The sequence below is a fragment of the Crinia signifera genome, chromosome 6, assembly GCF_055691185.1.
Source record: "Crinia signifera chromosome 6, ASM5569118v1, whole genome shotgun sequence".
Taxonomy (NCBI): domain Eukaryota; kingdom Metazoa; phylum Chordata; class Amphibia; order Anura; family Myobatrachidae; genus Crinia; species Crinia signifera.
In genome coordinates, this window is record NC_139222.1 from 275,511,925 (window position 1) to 275,530,547 (window position 18,623).

General features: G+C 44.4%; 1 protein-coding gene across 1 annotated transcript; it reads left to right on the forward strand.

The window, feature by feature from the left end:
* Positions 1 to 633: 633 nt before the first annotated feature.
* On the forward strand, positions 634 to 13,661 carry LOC146009369 (killer cell lectin-like receptor subfamily F member 2). Its single transcript, XM_083149673.1, has 6 exons — positions 634 to 674; positions 4,938 to 5,042; positions 11,642 to 11,725; positions 12,733 to 12,881; positions 12,985 to 13,097; positions 13,451 to 13,661. The coding sequence occupies exons 1-6, from the start codon at positions 662 to 664 to the stop codon at positions 13,566 to 13,568; spliced, it is 582 nt and encodes a 193-aa protein (XP_083005799.1). The 5' UTR covers positions 634 to 661; the 3' UTR covers positions 13,569 to 13,661.
* The last annotated feature ends 4,962 nt before the right edge of the window (positions 13,662 to 18,623 follow it).

Genomic DNA, 18,623 nt, shown 5'->3' on the forward strand with positions numbered 1-18,623 from the left:
AACACAGCATAGCGAACCTTGTCCATGTATGATACACGCTATACCAATACTTATAAAACAGTATCCTTTCGCAGTACTTAGTTCCCAATTTGAGTACACCTTTAAAGGATAATGTCCGTATTACACCTTTGTCGCTAAATGTGAATAAAAGCCAAGACTCAAGTATAACTCAAGAAATAAGGAGATAGAGTCTCCAAACAATGTATTTAGTGCCTAGCGGACAACAGGGGTTTCAGAAAGAGAAAAACAGTATTCACAGTGTACAGTTTGTCTAATAATACAAAATATGTACCGCCTAATCTAATCTAATTCTCATCTAAGTAACATCTGTCCCACCTGCAGTGCACATGTTTTTATCCATCTAAGAAGGATTTTGTCAGAGTGAACTAGAATAAGGGCCATTATGCCCACCAAACCCTATTACAGATTACACATCAGAGTTTGGTTTCCTGCAGCTAATACACTGATACATCTATCACCTCTGACCACTGGGCCGGTTCTCTGAATGTTTGTGAGCACGTGCAATGTTCCTGTAGTCTGAGTAAACCACACAGGAAGAGAGCGCAGGCTGTGCTGTCATATAACCCTCATACACCAGGCAATGTGCTCTATATAGTTACTGTACCAGAGGAACTTGGACATTACCCTGCCAGCTAATAACATGGAGAGGCCAGGTAAGACTCATGTTGTATACGTACCCTTTTACATTCTGGACCTTATTCAGATTGATTCGGTCCTCCATGCACGCACCCTATATGCCAAGCATATGGGAACTCCCAGCGTTCCATGGACATTCCCATGAGAATGCTGGGAGTTCTTAGGCTAATGAGGCCGTGACTACCACCGTAATTATGTAAATCATCCATTCACAGCCATGCGGGGGGTACTGCATAAGAGGGGGGCGGCGCTGTGGGCGGTGGACGGCGTATGATGGCCTCACAAGGCTGCGAATTTTGCAGCCTTGCAAGTCCATCAGAATAAGGCCCTATATAGCAGAATGCAATGTAGTTATTTGCCCAGAGAAGAGCTCAACGAAAATCCGGCAAATTGTAATAAGGTTTGTAGTTTACATCTACTAATCACAGATATGAAAATCATGGAACATCCTTGGGGGCTTATTCTGGATGATTCATTTAGATGCGAATTTGCATCCTTGCGAGTCAACCAAAACCCGCCTTGCGAATGGTTGGCTGCCGCCACTCATTCGCAGGTGCGACTCGCTCGCAGGGCATGCGGATGGATGTTACACAGTAACATCCATTCACAGGCCAGGGGGGAACGCCCGCATCTATTGATGGTCGCTGACCATCGAATGATGTGGAACGTGCACGCATATGTAAGGTTGCTCTGAGGCACCGTTACATATGCGTGCACGTTCTGAAGGAAGTGGGTGGGCAGCCGAGATCCGGTGATCTGCCCGTCCCCCGCACCCGCGTCATGGCTACATTAGCATGAAAACACTGGGCGTTCCCATATGTTAATGGAGCCACCCGCCACCCCACACCCCTCTCCCCCTCCCCCCCCCGCACGCTGTCCTGTGTGTGACACAACATCGGACCCCGTTGCGACCTGAATAAGGTCCTTGGTCTCTGAGCGGGGGTTTCCCTTTTCCTGAAAACCGTCTGAAAGATTATAATATAAGGCAAGGACATAGGCCCTTATTCTGGTTCACTCTTAGAGGTAAATTCCTTCTCAAATGGACAAAACCATGTGCACAGCAGGGGGGCAGATGTAACATGTGCAGAGAGAGTTAGATTTGGGTGAGTTATTTTGTTTCTGTGCAGGGAAAATACTGACTGCATGATTTTACACTGCAATATAGATCTCACTTTGAAGAAAAACCCCACCCAAATCTAATTCTCTCTGCACAAGTTACATCTGCCCCACCTGCTGTGCACATGGTTTTGTCCATTTGAGAAGGAATTTGCCTCTAAGAGTGAACCAGAATAAGGCCCTAAGTTTACACTAGATGCATTGGTATTTGAATGGCTCACAGAAAATGGGTCTAATTCAGACCCATAGGCGAATCTAGGGGGTGGTCCGGGGGTGCACAGGACCACCCATTAGCCCATTTTGTAGCTGATGGATGGGGCTTTCCAACGAGCCCAGTCCCGTGTCTCTAGCCCCCTGGGAACCGAAGATACTGCCAAGCAAACCTGGAACGTTTTCCCTATAGGATAACATGGGACCCGCTAATTCCGACCCCCACCCAGTTCAACGGCTACCAGTTCCCCCTTCGGCATCACTGAAGCTCGAGGTTGATCTCAGTCTAACCCAAATCGCTGGGCCTTCAATCTGATACCAGGCTGGATCCTTATGGGTTAATTGGTTCCAGGGATATTCATTTCATTTCTTAAATGTAATTTCATGACTGTTTATGTTTTTTGAGGGCAGATTTCACGGGACCAAAATCATTTGAAGCCAACTCAAAAGTTCTTCAATATGATACTGGTCTCATGTAAATGGGTCAGTTGGTTCCGAAGATATAGCTGGTTGGTTAAAGGGGGGTAGGGAGAGGGGAGTGGTTGTCTCTCCCCCTCACACCAGAAAATGCAGGCTGGTGTATAAGGGGTCAGCCTGGGAATGTCCCTGCATGATCCTGGGACCATATTCCCGGGTACTATGGTGCACGGCATCATGTGTAATGGGTACTATGGTGTGCAGCATCATGTGTAATGGGTACTATGGTGTGCGGCATCATGTGTAATGGGTACTATGGTGTGCGGCATCATGTGTAATGGGTACTATGGTGCCATCAAGCAAGAACCCCCTAGCAATGAGCACGTAGGTAAGCAGCACTTATGTGGCAAATATGTAATGGGCATTACGGTTTGTTATATGGTATGTAATGGGCATCATGATGTGTGGCACAATGTGTAATGGGCATTATGGTGTGTGGCCTTATGTGTAATTGGCATTACGGCGTGTGGCTTTATGTGTAATGGGTATTACTGTGTATGGTCTAAAGTGTAATACCACACCCCCTTTTGTGATGCCACGCCTCCTTCCCCAGGAGACCACGCCCCCTTTTTGCCGCGCGGCTACGCCGCGCAAAGTTCACCCTTCTATTGTGTCTAGATCTGGGACCACCCATTACCATAATTCTAGATTCGCCTATGTTCAGACCTGATTGCTGGGAGGCTAATTTGCAGAGTCCTACGATCAGGTTTACACCACCCTCCCAGAGTGATATCCCACCCATACAAACCTGCGAATTGCTTAGCACAGCTTGAGAAAATATTGCAGGCCGGCGTATACAGTAGCTGCAAATCCATGCACAAGCCGCTGACGATCTAATGATCTTCCTGTGTGCATAGCCCAGGACTTACACGCGGCTGTGATAGAATCAGGCGAATCGGGACCGGGGCTGACGTCACATGACTTCCCTGAAAACGCCTGGGTGCGCCTGTGCTTTCCCTGACACTCCCAGTAAACGGCCGGCTTCCTCTCAATCTACTTGTGAATGGCCAGTGATTAAAAATGAAGCAGGAGGATGGCCTCGCGCATGCGCACTACAGACGGTACAGATGCGCAGTCTAACAATAATCGCCCGGCCTGCTAATTCACAGTCATGTAATCAGGTCTGAATTAGGCCCAATGTCTAGGTCAACAGTCATTATTGACAATGGCCGACACAAGCAAAAGGTCGACATGACAATAGCTGTCATGCATTTTTATAATTTTCTCCTGATTTATTTAGACTTTTTATGCTTTTCCTTCCACTTGGATGCCATTGGGAATGGTAACTGTGGTCTGAAGCATGACGAGTGACGTGAGCCTTGCGTGGCTACACGGTACACGATTTTGGGATCCACGTGTGCAGGTGTCGACACTGATACAAAAAAGTCAACCCTTTGATGCATCGTCCTTTTCCAAATCAACATTTTTCTTTCAAAAGATAATTAGTGTGTTGGTACTGAGGAAAGGATTTACAAATTATTGCCATGGTAACTGTGCCATGTGACACACCGTATAACTGGAAAAGAGGGACTGGCGAGGTTATTTATTGTTTTTTTTTTACAGTTTCTTATATAGCTCAGCAAATTCCGTTGCGCTTTACAATTGGAAACAACAGTGATTCAACAAACTGGGTAGATACAAACCGACATGGAGGTAGGAGGGCCCTGCTCGCAAGCTTACAGTCTATAGCATGGGTCCTCAAACTGCGGCCCTCCAGATGTGGTGAAACTACAAATCCCAGCATGCCTTGGCACAGTTTTCCTATAAGGTAGTGTTAAAACTGTGGCAAGGCATGCTGGGAACTGTAGTTTCACCACATCTGGAGGGCTGCAGTTTGAGGACCCATGGTCTATAGGGATAATAGGAGGGATACATAAGGATAGAATTCCATAGCATGGCAGTCCCAGCAGATTACAGGACAGTCCTGATGGGATGCAATTAGATCTGAATGCTACTGGAGGTTGTGTGGGGGTCCTGAATATGATAGGCTGCCTGATGAGGTGAGTTTTCAGGGAACGCTGAAAAGTTTGGAGGCTAGTGGAGAGTCTTAGTGTGCTTGGAAGGACATTCCATAGGGTGGGTGCTGCCTGACAAAAGTCCTGCAATTGTGAAAGGAGCAAGTAATGAGTGTGGCTGAGAGGCGCAGATCTTGTGCAGAGCGGAGAGGTCGGGTGGGGAATGTAACATTTGAGGGTATTTTTTTATTTATTTATTTTTTAAAATAGGAAGTCGTTACGAAACAAACAAAACATAACCCAAAGGTACTGAGAGAACAGGTGGTACAGGGTGGCATAATAAAAAGGAGGTCACATATTGGGCGTGTTTCACTCCCCCTTTACTGGGCTGCGAATTCACAGCTTGATCGATTATGAAATGATTCCACATGCGCACGGTACGCAGTGCACGTGCTTGAGCCGTCCGTTTGGAGCAAAGGCTTCACTGTAACAGCGCTCTCCTTTTATTTATATCTCTTGCAGATAAAGCTCTCCTGATAAAACCCTGGCTGCCCTCCTGGAAGGGGGTGATTATTACCCTTCTAATTGGAGCCAATATCATCTTCATTCGCATCATTGAAGCGGTTGGTAAGTGATGTCACAGGTGTGATGTGTCAGCTTCTGGTTGTCGCCTTTATTCTTTACTAGCTGACCCACCCGGCGTTGCCCGGGAAAACCTTGTTTTTTGTTTTTTTTATTTCCAGAATTGCTGTAAAATGTCATCTTATGCTGTGCCAGAGGCCCCAGATTGTAATTTGTGAAAGCCTCCACCATAATGTTAGAATGTGTTTGCATTGATACTCAATGCCTTGGTGGGCACATGAGGAAGGAATGTGGCTGGGTTTAATGTGTTGCATCTCTTTATGGTGATATTGACTGGGGCCATCAGTGGCCAGTTCCCACTTGGTGAACCAAGCTGATGACACATATCGAGTCTGGGCAAAAGTTAGGAGAGCCAATACAGCATGGGGAGCATAAACAGTTAAATTGTGTCCTAATACCTCACTCTTGTTTACTAGTTGCGCTATTGCAGCTACACTATGTAAACAAGTGGGGAGTTAGCGTGCCACTGTGTCCAGTTGGCCACTGTAGTACACTATTTGTCTGTTGGCATCACCATGTTTTTTTGAGTAAGAACTCCTGCCGCACATCCAGCTGACTATGTACAGTACAATTTAAATGGTTTCCCATAGTCTGGCATTCCCAGTGCTGGAGCCAGTGGCGTAGCTAATGCTCTGCAGCCCCCGCAATGGTGGGGGGGGGAGCAGGTGCCCCGGAGAGCAGATTCACGCTCCAGAGCCAGCAGCAAGAGAGCAGCAGCAGCCAATAAGGATACGCCTCTGGCTGTGTGAGGACGCAGTGACAGGGTCACTGAGCGTCCTCACACAGCCAGAGAGCGCTCCCCCTTCCACCCTGCCCGCTGCCCACCCACCTTGCACGCCGCGCTGCTATCTATTCCGGGCTCCCTGTGGCTTTCCTTTAGTGGCTGACTGCTATATGCTGGCAGACAGAGCGGGCTGGGCAGGGGGCAGCCAGGAGGAATGATGAGTGCTCTCCTGGCTGCTCTGCACGTCTGACACCTGCCCCGCAGCCCCAGCATGTCCTCAGATGTAGAGGTTCAGGGCTGGAGCAGTTGGCAGTGTCAGTGTGTCACAAGCAGCTTCCTGAGTTACACAGCTGCTGTGTCTGTGATTATGGAGCCAGCCCCTCCCCCGGGACCTGCCACCAATGAGCAGAGCTCATATACAAAGTCTTCCCTTCCTGTCCCCTGACCTCCCTTCTGCAGCACTGACTGAGCTCGTCTGAGTCTCCTCCCAGCCAGCATCAGCCCAGCCTCCGAGTCCTGCAAGGCTCTTCACTTTTAGAATACAGGTAATTGCTTTAGTAGGGGCAAATATACTGTAGATGTGGAGTGTCAGTGTGGCAATAATTTGTGTATTTATTTGTTGTGTGTGTGTGTTTGTTTGTACAGTACATGGGGGCTGTTTTTTCCCCTTTATTTTATTTGTTTATGTGATTGTATGTGAGCGTGTGGAAAGCATGTGTGGAACATGTGTGTTGGGGGGGGTAAGTGTATATGTATGAATGGATCTGTTATGGAGTCTGACGATTTCTGATATATATCATCTCTATATCTATATATATATCAGATATATTTATTTATATATAGTCCCAAAAGAATGATTTTATCCAAAGTATTCATGCAATCCAGCACCTACAGATGTACCCACGCAACCTGGGCACACATTTACTAAGATGGGCGTGCTAAGGATGCCCTGAGGAAGCTTGGTGAAAGGGTCGTTGGCTAGCAATGACCTCAGCTCCCTATCCTATGCTTCTTTAAAAATGCACCTAATGTTGTAGAAATGAAATGAAATGTATGTGATGTGTTACGGAGTTAAGCAGTCTGTACTAGTAGCCGAGATACAGTGACAGAAGCGGCGTGGGTGCGTGTCCGGCTGACAGAAGCTGGCTCACAGCCTCCGTGCAGCCCGTGAGACACGGAGCTGCCCGGACATTCATAATAGACAGCGGCGGTATGAGCATATTCTCTGGCTTGTTACAGCCGACTCATAGCCGCTGGAGAACTGTTAAATAAGCCCGCAATACGGCAATACTAAACGCAGTGGGCAATAATAACATTTATGAAATAACTGACAGCGGCAGTATTTTTGCATTACCGCAGCATATCAAACGTAATAATAACCATCCATCTCCATCTCATGAGCTGGGTTATATGACTATTATTTGGGATGCGGTCATTTGGTCTACTGCATTATGGTCGACAGTCATTAGGTCGAATCCATTAGGTCGACATGCTAAAAGGTCGACATGACTCTAGGTCGACATGGGAAAAGGTCGACATGATTCTAGTTCGAAAGGTCATTAGTTCGACAGGTCATTAGTTCGACAAGGTCATTAGTTCGACATTGTCTATGTCGACATTCACAAGGTCGACATGGAGTTTTTCACTGTTTTTTGAGCCAACATGTGCCGACAGGCGGTATTTCACGCCCTACCATCCACTAGGGCGTGGTGGGAGAATAAAATAGTGTGCCGAGCGTAGCGAGGCACCGTGCCCGACGCATCGCGAGCGCAGCGAGCGATGCGAGGGGATGCAGTGCACTTTAAACTGTGTCCATGTCGAATGTGTTGACATTCAGGTAAAAAAAAACAGTGAAAAACCCCATGTCGACCTTGTGAATGTCGACATAGACAATGTCGAACTAATGACCTTGTCGAACTAATGACCTGTCGAACTAATGACCTTTCGACCTAGAATCATGTCGACCTTTTCCCATGTCGACCTAGAGTCATGTCGACCTTTTAGCATGTCGACCTAATGGATTCGACCTAATGACTTTCTACCATAATGCAATAGACCAAATGATCCCAACCCCTATTATTTATATAGCATATATACCAGATATAGCTCAGTGACTGAGCACTTGAAAATCAATATTAATAAACAGTGCTGAAATTTGGAGAATATATAACAACTGCTAGTCACAATAATAACTGTATATGTTCAATACAGAAGTATGGAATAAAGTGGTTATTTATTGTATATTACACTTGTACAATCCGTGAAAAGACAACCTAAGCACTAGGTATTATATTTATGAGCTGGGTTACATAATCGCTTACTGAATAGCACTAATACCAGATATAGCTCAGTGTCTGTACACCTTAAAACTAAAATCTGTATAATAAATAGACAATGTTTGGCCTTGGAGATATATACAGCGACAGCTAATCATAATACAATCAGAGCCTATCCAATACATGAGCATGGAATAAAGAGGTTATGAATTATCCATTACCTCTGTGCAATCAGTAATACTAAAATGTAAACCCCAAGTACTGTAATATATAATACAGTGGGCATTATTTGCGGATATGTAAAATACTGTCAGTAATAATAATATCATAACAACATCAATACAATTTCTGACAGCCAACCCACAGCCCCTGTCAGCCCGCAAGGTATAATCTATTATGATTGATAAACTATAGTACAGCTGCATGAGAGATATATACAATAAAAAACTGCACTTCTCTCTGCAAAATATTTGACAAAATCTGTCTGCAGAAAATATGAGATGTCAGTTTGTTGTATTAATTAAATATAACGAAATTAAACTCTGAACACACACATTAATCTGAAAGAATCAGAAAAGACAAGATCTGATACATAAAGATCTATTGCAATATAGAAATTCGCAACATTTAAGCACAAAATATCTCTTCCTTAAACTGAACAGGGAGAAAAGTGCTAATACAAAGCATATAGGAAGCATACAGGGATAAGAGAACCCTACAATAATTTTGTTTGGGGAGCAGTGGTCATTGATATTTTAAACTATATTTCTTTCTTTATCTTTTTCATATTTTAAATATTTCACCTTTTAATGAACAAAATAAAAGTTAAATCTTAAAAACAAACATTGTGACTTTCAGTGCACCTACAATATACTTACTTTTCTTGTAAAAATGTGTGTCTTTACTTAAGTAGTAGGTGGCACCTCCTTTTTGAAAAAAATATAGGGGAATTTCCCCAGAAAATACTCATATTAGAGGAGATAGGACAGTCTCACGAATATAAAAGACTGGTGCGGGAATCATACTTTGTTTTTTTGTATGTGCTATGGATGATGCCCATAGCAACCAAGCAGGTTCTACTACTTATTTATTTAGCACATTCTACAAGAAAAAAGCTAGAATCTGATTGGTTGCTATGGGCATCATTCTATCTTCAATAGAACTTTACCTCATGGTTTGTTGTGCCGCGTGTAAATCTTAATATACTGGGCGGTGTCTAAACCGAGCCTCCCGAACCCCTAAGCCTGACCATAACCCCTGCCTTGCATGTCCTAAAATCTCCACCCACAGCCTAACCCTAAATCACTAGTACCTAATCCCAATCCCCCCTTTCTTGGGCTTTTTTTGCATATTATTTGGGTCCTAGCAAGCAATAAGGCAGTGCTGAGATACTGTGTTCATGAATGTCGCATTTATGACCTATGGGAGTATGGGGCCTACTCAGAACAGTGAGAGGCACTACTGGGGGCATTGTATAAAGGGCATTGTGTAATGGACACTACTGTAGGCCCCCTATGTATAAGCAGGAGTACTGGGCCATTACGGTGTGTGGCATGTTGTGTAAAGGGCATTATGGTGTTTGGCATCTTGTGTAAGGGGTATTACAGTGTGCGGCATATCTTCTACTAAGCATTGCCACGCTATAGGTTCTTTATGTTCTTCATAAATTCTTTGTGTGTTTTTTTTAAGTTTGTGAGGGGATATTTTTACAGGTCGCACTGGGAACTGAATTGTCAAGAGCCAGTCCTGCTTGTTTTACCACAAAATAGGGGGGGGGGGGGCAGAATTTATTTTGGCAGGGGGGAGCAAAATTTCTAGTTACGCCACTGGCTGGAGCCCTTGTTAGGTTTGCCTTTAGCTCCTCAAAAGTCAGCTCAGATTCCTCAGAATGTGAGACTCGGTCTAGCTTAGTAGAGGAGACCATTCCTTGCAGTGGTAATGCAGGAATTGAGAAACCTGGGATCCAGTTGTAACAGTATCCACACATGCCTAAAAAGGTACAGATTTTCTGCTGATTCTGTGGCAGCAACATATTTTGAATTGCTTGGGTTCTGGCATCAGTGAGATCTCTCAACCCTTGGGTAAGACAGTGTCCCAGATACTTTACCCTGGTCTGGCATACAGTAGCTGCAGTTTGTCCTTCAATACTTTACGTCCTGTCTTTGAGAGATACATCAGCAGTTGTCTAGTGTCAGCTACTGATGACAGTAGTGAGTCAGAACATAACAATAAATCATCAACATATTGTATCAGTATCAAGCCACTCATGGGCTGAAAGGACTGTAAGCAATCATGCAAGGCCTGGGAGAAGATGCTAGGGCTGTCTTTGTATATCTGGGGGATGCGGGTCCAAGGGTACTGTACTCCTCGGTACATAAAAGCAAAAAGGTATTGGCTGTCAGGGTGTAAAGGAACAGAAAAGAAAGCAGAGCAGAGGTCAATGACAGTGAAATGTGTACAGTGAGGCGGAATTTGCATCAGGATGAGAGCTGGGTTTGGCACTACTGGGAATTGGCTCTCAACTACTTTGTTTACCCCTCTAAGATCCTGCACTAGTCCGTAGCCCCTCCCCCCACTCTTTTTCAAAGGAAAAATGGGATTGTTGGCCATGCTAGACGTCTGAACTAGGATTTCCTGTTGTAACAATCGCTGTATTACTGGATACACTCCCATCTTGACCTCAGTTTTTAAAAGGTATATGAAGCGGATACGGGCAGGGAGATTCTGCCCAGCCACCATGATACTGGGACACACATGCGTGTGAGACGCACGCGTGTCCCTATCGCCGGCGCTCACCAGAGGAGAGGATCTGATGGGCGCCAGCAATGAATGAGGCCAGCTACATATGTAAATCTAGGAAAATCGACCTTTAGTAAATATACCCCAAATAAAATTGTATTTATCAGATAAAGGCGTGACTGCCCACTTCATGAAAAGTGTGTTAAAGATGATGGTTCAAGTAGTTTGGTAATACTGGGGGTGCTGACAGCCCTGCTGAGTCCCGTAAAATGGGGGTGGCCTGTGGGAGGGGGCATAGCCATGCCCCATATAAAATAAAAAAAACCTTAGCGGGTGGGCAGGCCACCGACCGGGGGTGGGAAACCAAGTAATTGAACAAAAGAGGACAGGTCACCAAATAAAGGTTCACAGGCCTTAGGTCAACACAAACAAAAGACCAACTTGGCTAATGTCAACAGGGTCATAAGGTCGACACGTGCATTAGGTCGACAACAACATGGGTTTTTTACTTTGTTTGTCCCGAATGTCGTCACAGTCGACATGGACACTATATCGGTGCCCCGCATCCCCTCACATGGCATGCTGCGTTTGCCATGCTTTGGTCACGGTGCCTCATTACGCTCATCACACTATTCTATTCTCAGTTCATGCCCTAGTGGATGGTATCTCTCTCCCCGCTGCCCGGCTCCCTGCAATGTGGGAAGGGGGAGCCGGCCCTGGGCCCCTCCAGCAGACCCAGGCCCAAGTAAAAAGTACCCGCTTCCCCCCTCTGGAGGGCTCTGCATCAATAACATTTTTTTCCAACCTAAATAACAGATACTAAATCGCTCTTCTGTCTCTTTCAGTGTATCAGTATAACAATACAAATGATGTGACCTGTAAAACAGAGATAAAGCAGCTCTGTGTGAGCTCCAATGGGACACTGCAAGGTAAGTGCTGCTGTATCATCTATGGATATCTCACGGAGACCAACTGATAAATAATTGTGCAATGTGGGCCTGATTCAGATATCGGAGGAATTGCAGAGGCTCACACAAGGGGATTTGTAATTCTGTCCATAAAAAGGCGAATGCAACAGGTGCTTATATGAAATCGATGCTTCCTACAATATATGAAATAGAAACCTCATTCTTTCCATTTGCAATCAAAGTGCTGCACAAATGGATGTTGCCTCAGATCACCATTGTGACCAACAGCTTGGTTTGGCAGGCTGCATAAAATGAGGGTTACCCAGCCTGGCCGGTTCCTGGCAGCTTGCAAGACTGAATTGGCAACCAATGGGAAACAGCCGTGGTGAGCCAATAAGCACAACCTACAGATGTAGCCATGCTCATAGAAAGATAGCTGATAACAAGATATCAGGTAGGGGCGCAATTACTAGACCTGGTTAGCAAAAAAGAAGCTGCAGTACAAAAAAAGGGGGTTGTCACTCCCCTACAAGAAGATACAAAAAAGAAATACAATAGACTGCGCTAATTTTTGAATGAAAGGTATTAAAGAAATGCCAGTAACCTAAAAGTTGAACATGGTTTAATGTAGATATAAACAAATATAGCAGCTCAGGTTAAAATCAAAGGTTTTACATATATTGTGCACATATAAAAATAAAAATAATAATAAATATAATGCAAAATGAAAAAATGGGGGGAATTTAAAAATTCCTAAAGTGACTGAAAATTGTGTCCATACGGTACCGTATATTTGACAGAGTCCAGCTGGATGGGGGGGCAGAGAATGATGAGCCCGCTTGGATCCGTTCCTATTCTGCCTCAAGTATGAGGGACCTGGATGGCTGGGGGAGGGATTAGCAGCTTGATGTTAGGGAGTGAATGGACTCTGATGCCTTATTTACAATGCAAACCAAAGACAAAATGTAACCTGGTAAAGCTGTAGAATAATAATAAGACAACATTACAAAGACAATTGTGTCTTACAGGGTGCGCTCTGTGTCCTAGTAACTGGCTGCTGTATGGGGACAACTGTTATCACTATTCAGATGCTACACCGAGGACATGGAACCAGAGCCAGGAACAGTGTGAGGTGATGGGAGCCCACCTACTACTGATAGAGGACCAGGAACAGCAGGTGAGTAGTCTGTGCTCTACTTTGAGGCACAATAAAACCATCTTAAATAATATATTATATTTAAATAGAATTGTAATCACCTTGTTATATTACTGTGTTCTAGGCATTTATAACAAACAATCTCACAAGACAGACTGGGGACATGATTTGGATTGGACTATACCAGGCTGGAGATAGGTGGAGATGGATGAACGGCCGGCACCATAACACCAGCCTGTAAGTGAATTTGATGTTAGAGGCAGCTTTTGTTCTAGCAATAACCTGTAATCCAGGCCGTGTGCATTAACATGGGTGTGGTTTGGCGCTCCGACAGTGGGGATGCTGATGGTCAGTATACCGACATTGTCATACCGACTGCCGATAATCGGACAGGTGGGGCAAACTCAGTGAAGCCCCTAGTTGGCCTGCTGAGCTTGCAATGCTGTGCATGCCACGATGGGGGCTCGGTGGCTCACTGTGCTTGCCACAGGTTCTATTCTCCCTCTGTTATACCGTTGTAATATTATTTATCCTTAGAACCTCCAGAACATTCTAATGTGATTTTTTTTGTTTTTGTTTTTCTTACACAGGTTCCAGCTGAATGATAATGGAGGGAGCTGTGCATTAATGAGTAGAAATGGTTATTATACTGGTGTGTGTAACTCTACATATACACTCGCATGTCAGAGGAAAGCTTTGATGGTGTGACATTGCTGCAATAGGAGAATACTGTATGCTGATGGATCATTTATGGCTAAAGATAAATATCTGATGTATGTTCCAAATAGGACTGAAATTTAAAAAAACACAACTGTGTATTAAACATGTTTTGCTTGCAAACCTCATCTGCAGAACATGTGTCTCAGTGATCTAAAGCAGGCCATACAGTACTATCTCAGAAATGTATGGCCATCTGATCCCTTGCTAGCCGTCTGGGTCCTTCCCGGGCAGCAGGATCGCATGCTACATTGCATGCGGTACTTTCACATGTGATGTAGTGCATGTGACCCATTCCTCAGCGCCGGAGGGGGTCCGAGTCAGAGGTCGGACCTGCATGCAGGTCCGACCTCCGACTGAAGTCCAATGCGCATGAGACCGCGCATTGGACCCAATGGCATGTCATACACATCTAATTTGGGCCGGTTTCTTGGCCCAAATCACTGTAGTGTATGGGGGCCTTGAGGCAGACAACCACATTTCATAAACCAGGGTTGCCAACCCTCCCGGAATGGCCGGGAGGATCCCGAAAATCGGGTCCCCCTCCCGGCACCCCGGAAAGGTGGGCAACCCTCCCGGATTCCGGCGGTCCCCTCCCGCCCCTCATGTACCTGGGTACAGAAGCCCTTGAAATTGCCGCGATTCGCGGGTTTTCGGCGGAAGGGGCGGGGCTAAATACGCAAATCTACATATTTAGCTCAGCCCCCTCATCGGAGACCCGCATATTGTGGGATTTGCATCAATGGGGGCAGGGACTGATGATATCTCCATCAGGCCCCGCCCCCAGATGTGATGCTGACAGTCTCCTCTCCGAGGTTGTCCCGGAGAGGAGACTGTAAAAGTTGGCAACCCTGACATAAACAAGGAATTGGTATCCAGCTATATGCTGGTACCTCTAGGTGGCACTGCTTAGCCAAAAAACATTAAGATACCAAGATTTGTGATATCACTTATTTATTATAAAAAGCATCATTCATTTATACAATATAATAAAAACAACTGACACACAAGACATACAACATATAACATAAAGAAGTGACGAGGCTCAGTATATTCTTATATACTGAGGCTATTTCATAATGAGTGTTCAATACATATCAGAGGCATTGTATAGTTACCAGTCCCAGTGTATATTAAATTGCAGGGTTCCTTTCAGAGATTTCTTAGATGGTTATATAGCGGATTTTTGGCTTGAGCACCCACCAGCAAAAACAGAAATCGGCACCTATGGTGTCCCATATATTATCCTAGATGTTCTTCATTTCAATCGTGTCATTAAGACATCTAGGATAATATGTGGGACACAATAGTTATAGTCAGGATAGAATAGAATTGCCAAAATTCATCTGTATATAAGATCAGTGGGATGATTAAGAAATTACAGTCAGATAGATAATCCAATGTAGGGGTTATGTGGATATCGCTATTATGATTGTTTTCTAGTGTGATTATTCAATGTTATGTATAGGAGAGGGCATTAGCCAACTAATAAAAAATAAAAAAAAATAAAAAATCAGTCTAGGGGTAGTGCTTGAGATATGAAATAAGGTTAATATGTAATGGTGGTGAACATGTGCATGCATATGTGTGGATTAATGTATGTGCATGCAGATGTGTATACATTTTTATGATTATACTGTATGCCTGTATATGTGGGTTTATATCCATATATAAATTAGTTTTTTATATATATTTTTTATGTATCTTTTTAAGTAAAGCCACATATGTATTGAATAATGTAATTTTGAAGTGGCGAGCTGAGGAGTAAACAAATATATATGATGAATTGACAACGAGAGGCTGATAAAGAGTTAATATGAGGCTATGAACGAGTTATCCATACCAATATGTCACATCCACCATGGCATTTACCCAAAACCCCTGTGCTGTACTCAGCCCTAGGCTCTCTAGCTGCACTTATAAAACCATGGCGCTCACCTCTGCTTGTGTCCCTGGCTCCAGTGCGGTACATGTGGCTGCGCTGTCACCGCGTGGTGACACCGGTGCTGTGTGCTCTGGTTCCATGCAGGGTATGAGTGGCGTGCCGCCATATGTGTTTGTGCCTGGTTAGCTCTCTGACTGAATGCCGGCGTTGCGCAGCTGCATACAATCCGGAATGGCTGAAATCTGTTGCTCTTTCTGGTGGGCGCCATCTTGTTGGTTACCTCAGACTCTCCTGTGCGGCTCCGCCTCCCCTGTCAGATTGCCTGACCTATCTCTGCACAGTCCACCTGTTAAGTACTGACTGGCCAGGTTAGACCGGCAGTCAGTACAATGATGTCGATCTCTCAGCATCATTGCTCCGGTCTGGCTCTGTAGTTGTCCACTACAATCCTGAGCATATTCAAAGAATGTCTCCTTCTGATCGTCAACTGCTCCAAGTGCCACTGACTCCATTGCCACCAATGAGGATTCAACAAGGTTAGCCCTCCCAAGGGGTCTCACCTTGCTTCACATTCACGATGGTTATTTCCACGGTCACCTCTGTCTGCAGCTACGATCTTACTCAGCAAGGATAAGTCTTCTTCATTCATTATCTTCATTATTCATTTATCTTCCAATTTTCAATCCGCTCATCCACTCTTCAACCCAATCATCCAATCTTCAATCCAATAATCCAATCCTCAATCCAATCATTCAATCTTCAACCCAATCATCCAGTCCTCAACCCAATCATCCAATCCTCAACCCAATCATCCACTCCTCAATCCAATCATCCAATCTTCAACCCAATCATCCAATCTTCAATCCAATCATCCAATCCTCAATCCAATCATCCAATCTTCAAACCAACCATCTAATCTTCAATTCAATCATCCCATCCTTAATCCAATCTTCCAATCTTCAATCCAATCTTCCAATCCTCAATACAGTCATCCAATCTTCAACCAATTATTCAATCTTCAATTATCCAATCCGATTCTTTTATTTATTCTTCAACTCTTCAAGCAATATTCCAATATTCTTTCAAGTACCAAGCATCATCATATTCTGCAATAACATATTGGACTATTGACTTTATATTTGCATATCTGCCATATATCATTTGTGCCATCAGTATCATTGTCTTGCAATACCTTTATTAAACCAACTTCATTTTATCCTATTTGTTTCACTCCATTCTGTCGTGGATGCAACCCCTTTACGTTAAAGCACCCAGCCTACGTTACTCTGCAGCTGGTGCTTCTAAAAGCGAGACAGTTTTTACTGACTCCATGGATCCAACATCAGGTCCGGAGAGAGGCGCTGTTCCTGTACAACAACTTGCAGCTCGTCTGGATCAACAGGAGGCTGCTCAGGAGCAGGTTATTCATGCCCTTCAGGGCCTGACCCAGAGACTGGTCACTATTCAAAGTACGTTGCAAAAAGGTCAAGGGCCTGTAGTTACATCTGCACCATCATCTAGACCTATGCCTACTGCCACAGGAGTTACTGCTCACCTTCAACTACCTACTCCAGCTAAATTTGATGGGAACCCTTAAAAATTGTAGGGGTTTCATCAATCAATGTGAGATTCATTTTGAACTTCAATCCTCATATTTTCCCACCAAGAGGTCCAAAGTGGCCTATGTGATATATCTTCTTACTGGTTCAGCCCTCAATTGGGCATCTCCCTTATGGGAAAAATCCTCTACTAGCAGATTATGCCTGGTTTATCGCTACAATCATTTTTGATAAACCAGGGCGTGTCAGTTTCGCCGCTACAGAAATCCTAAGGCTGCGTCAAATCCTAAGGCTGCTGATCCTTAATCAATACCTAATTCAGTTCAAAATCCTAAGGCTGCTGACCCTTAATCAATACCTAATTCAGTTCAAAATCCTAGCAGCCGAGTTGGCGTGGAATGAGGAGGCCTTTTTAGCTGCATTTATGAATGGACTCTCAGACAAAATCAAAGATGAGCTTGGTGCTAGAGACCTACCCCCTAAGCTAGAAGATCTAATCTCATTATGCACAAAAATTGATCTGAAGCTCAGAGAAAGGAATCAAGAGAGAAACCGATCTGATCCTAACCCTATTTTTCTTGCTACCAAGCCATCCTCTTTATCAGAGGAAGAACCTATGCAGGTTAACCGTTCCAAACTAACTCCAGCTGAGCGTAAACATCGCCAAGTTGAACGCCTTTGTCTGTATTGTGCTGATCCCCAGCACTCCGTCGATTCCTGTCCTAAGAAGCCGGGAAACGCTAGAACCTAACCTGTAAAAGAGAGGGCAGGTTAGGGGTTGTCCTTACCTCTCTAAATAACAAAGATTGTATTCTTCAAGTTTCCTTGCAGGTTAAACATCAGCTCAGACAGTTGCCAGCTCTTCTCGATTCAGGAGCAGCAGAAAGCTTCATCACTACTGATGTTGTTAAGCATTGGCACCTACCCACTACACCGCTTCATCGCCCTGTATATCTCACTGCAGTGGATGGGAGTCATATATTGGGAGAGATGTCACACAAAAAACCCAACCTTTAACTCTGCAAATTGGTTTACATACAGAAAGAATACAGTTCTTTGTCATCCCCAAATCCTCCTACCCAATCGTCCTGGGACTCCCCTGGTTATGTACCCATAATCCCAGTATCAATTGGGTAACTTCTCAAATCCAAACTTGGAGTACTAATTACATAGTTACATAGTAGGTAAGGCTGAAAAAAGACTTGCGTCCATCTAGTTCAACCTGGTATAGATATCCATTGCTGATTTGGTAGGTTCTGATATTTTACAGATTTTACAGATTATATTTCTTATTTGTACCCATGGATGTTTTTCTCCAGTAAATGTTTGTCCAACTTTGCCTTGATCGCATTTAATGAGCCAGCCGTTACCACCTCTCTGGGAAGAGAGTTCCAGAGTTTGACTGTTCTGACCGTAAAGAAATTCTTTCTACTAGCTGAATGAAATCTTTTTTCTTCTAATCTATACTCATGCTCTTGTGTCCTAGATTCCTTTCTAGTAGAAAAGAGGGTGTGTGACAGTTCCTTATAATGGCCCTTGATATACGTGTACATGTTGAGCATGTCCCCCCTTAAACGTCTCTTTTCCAATGTAAATAGTCCC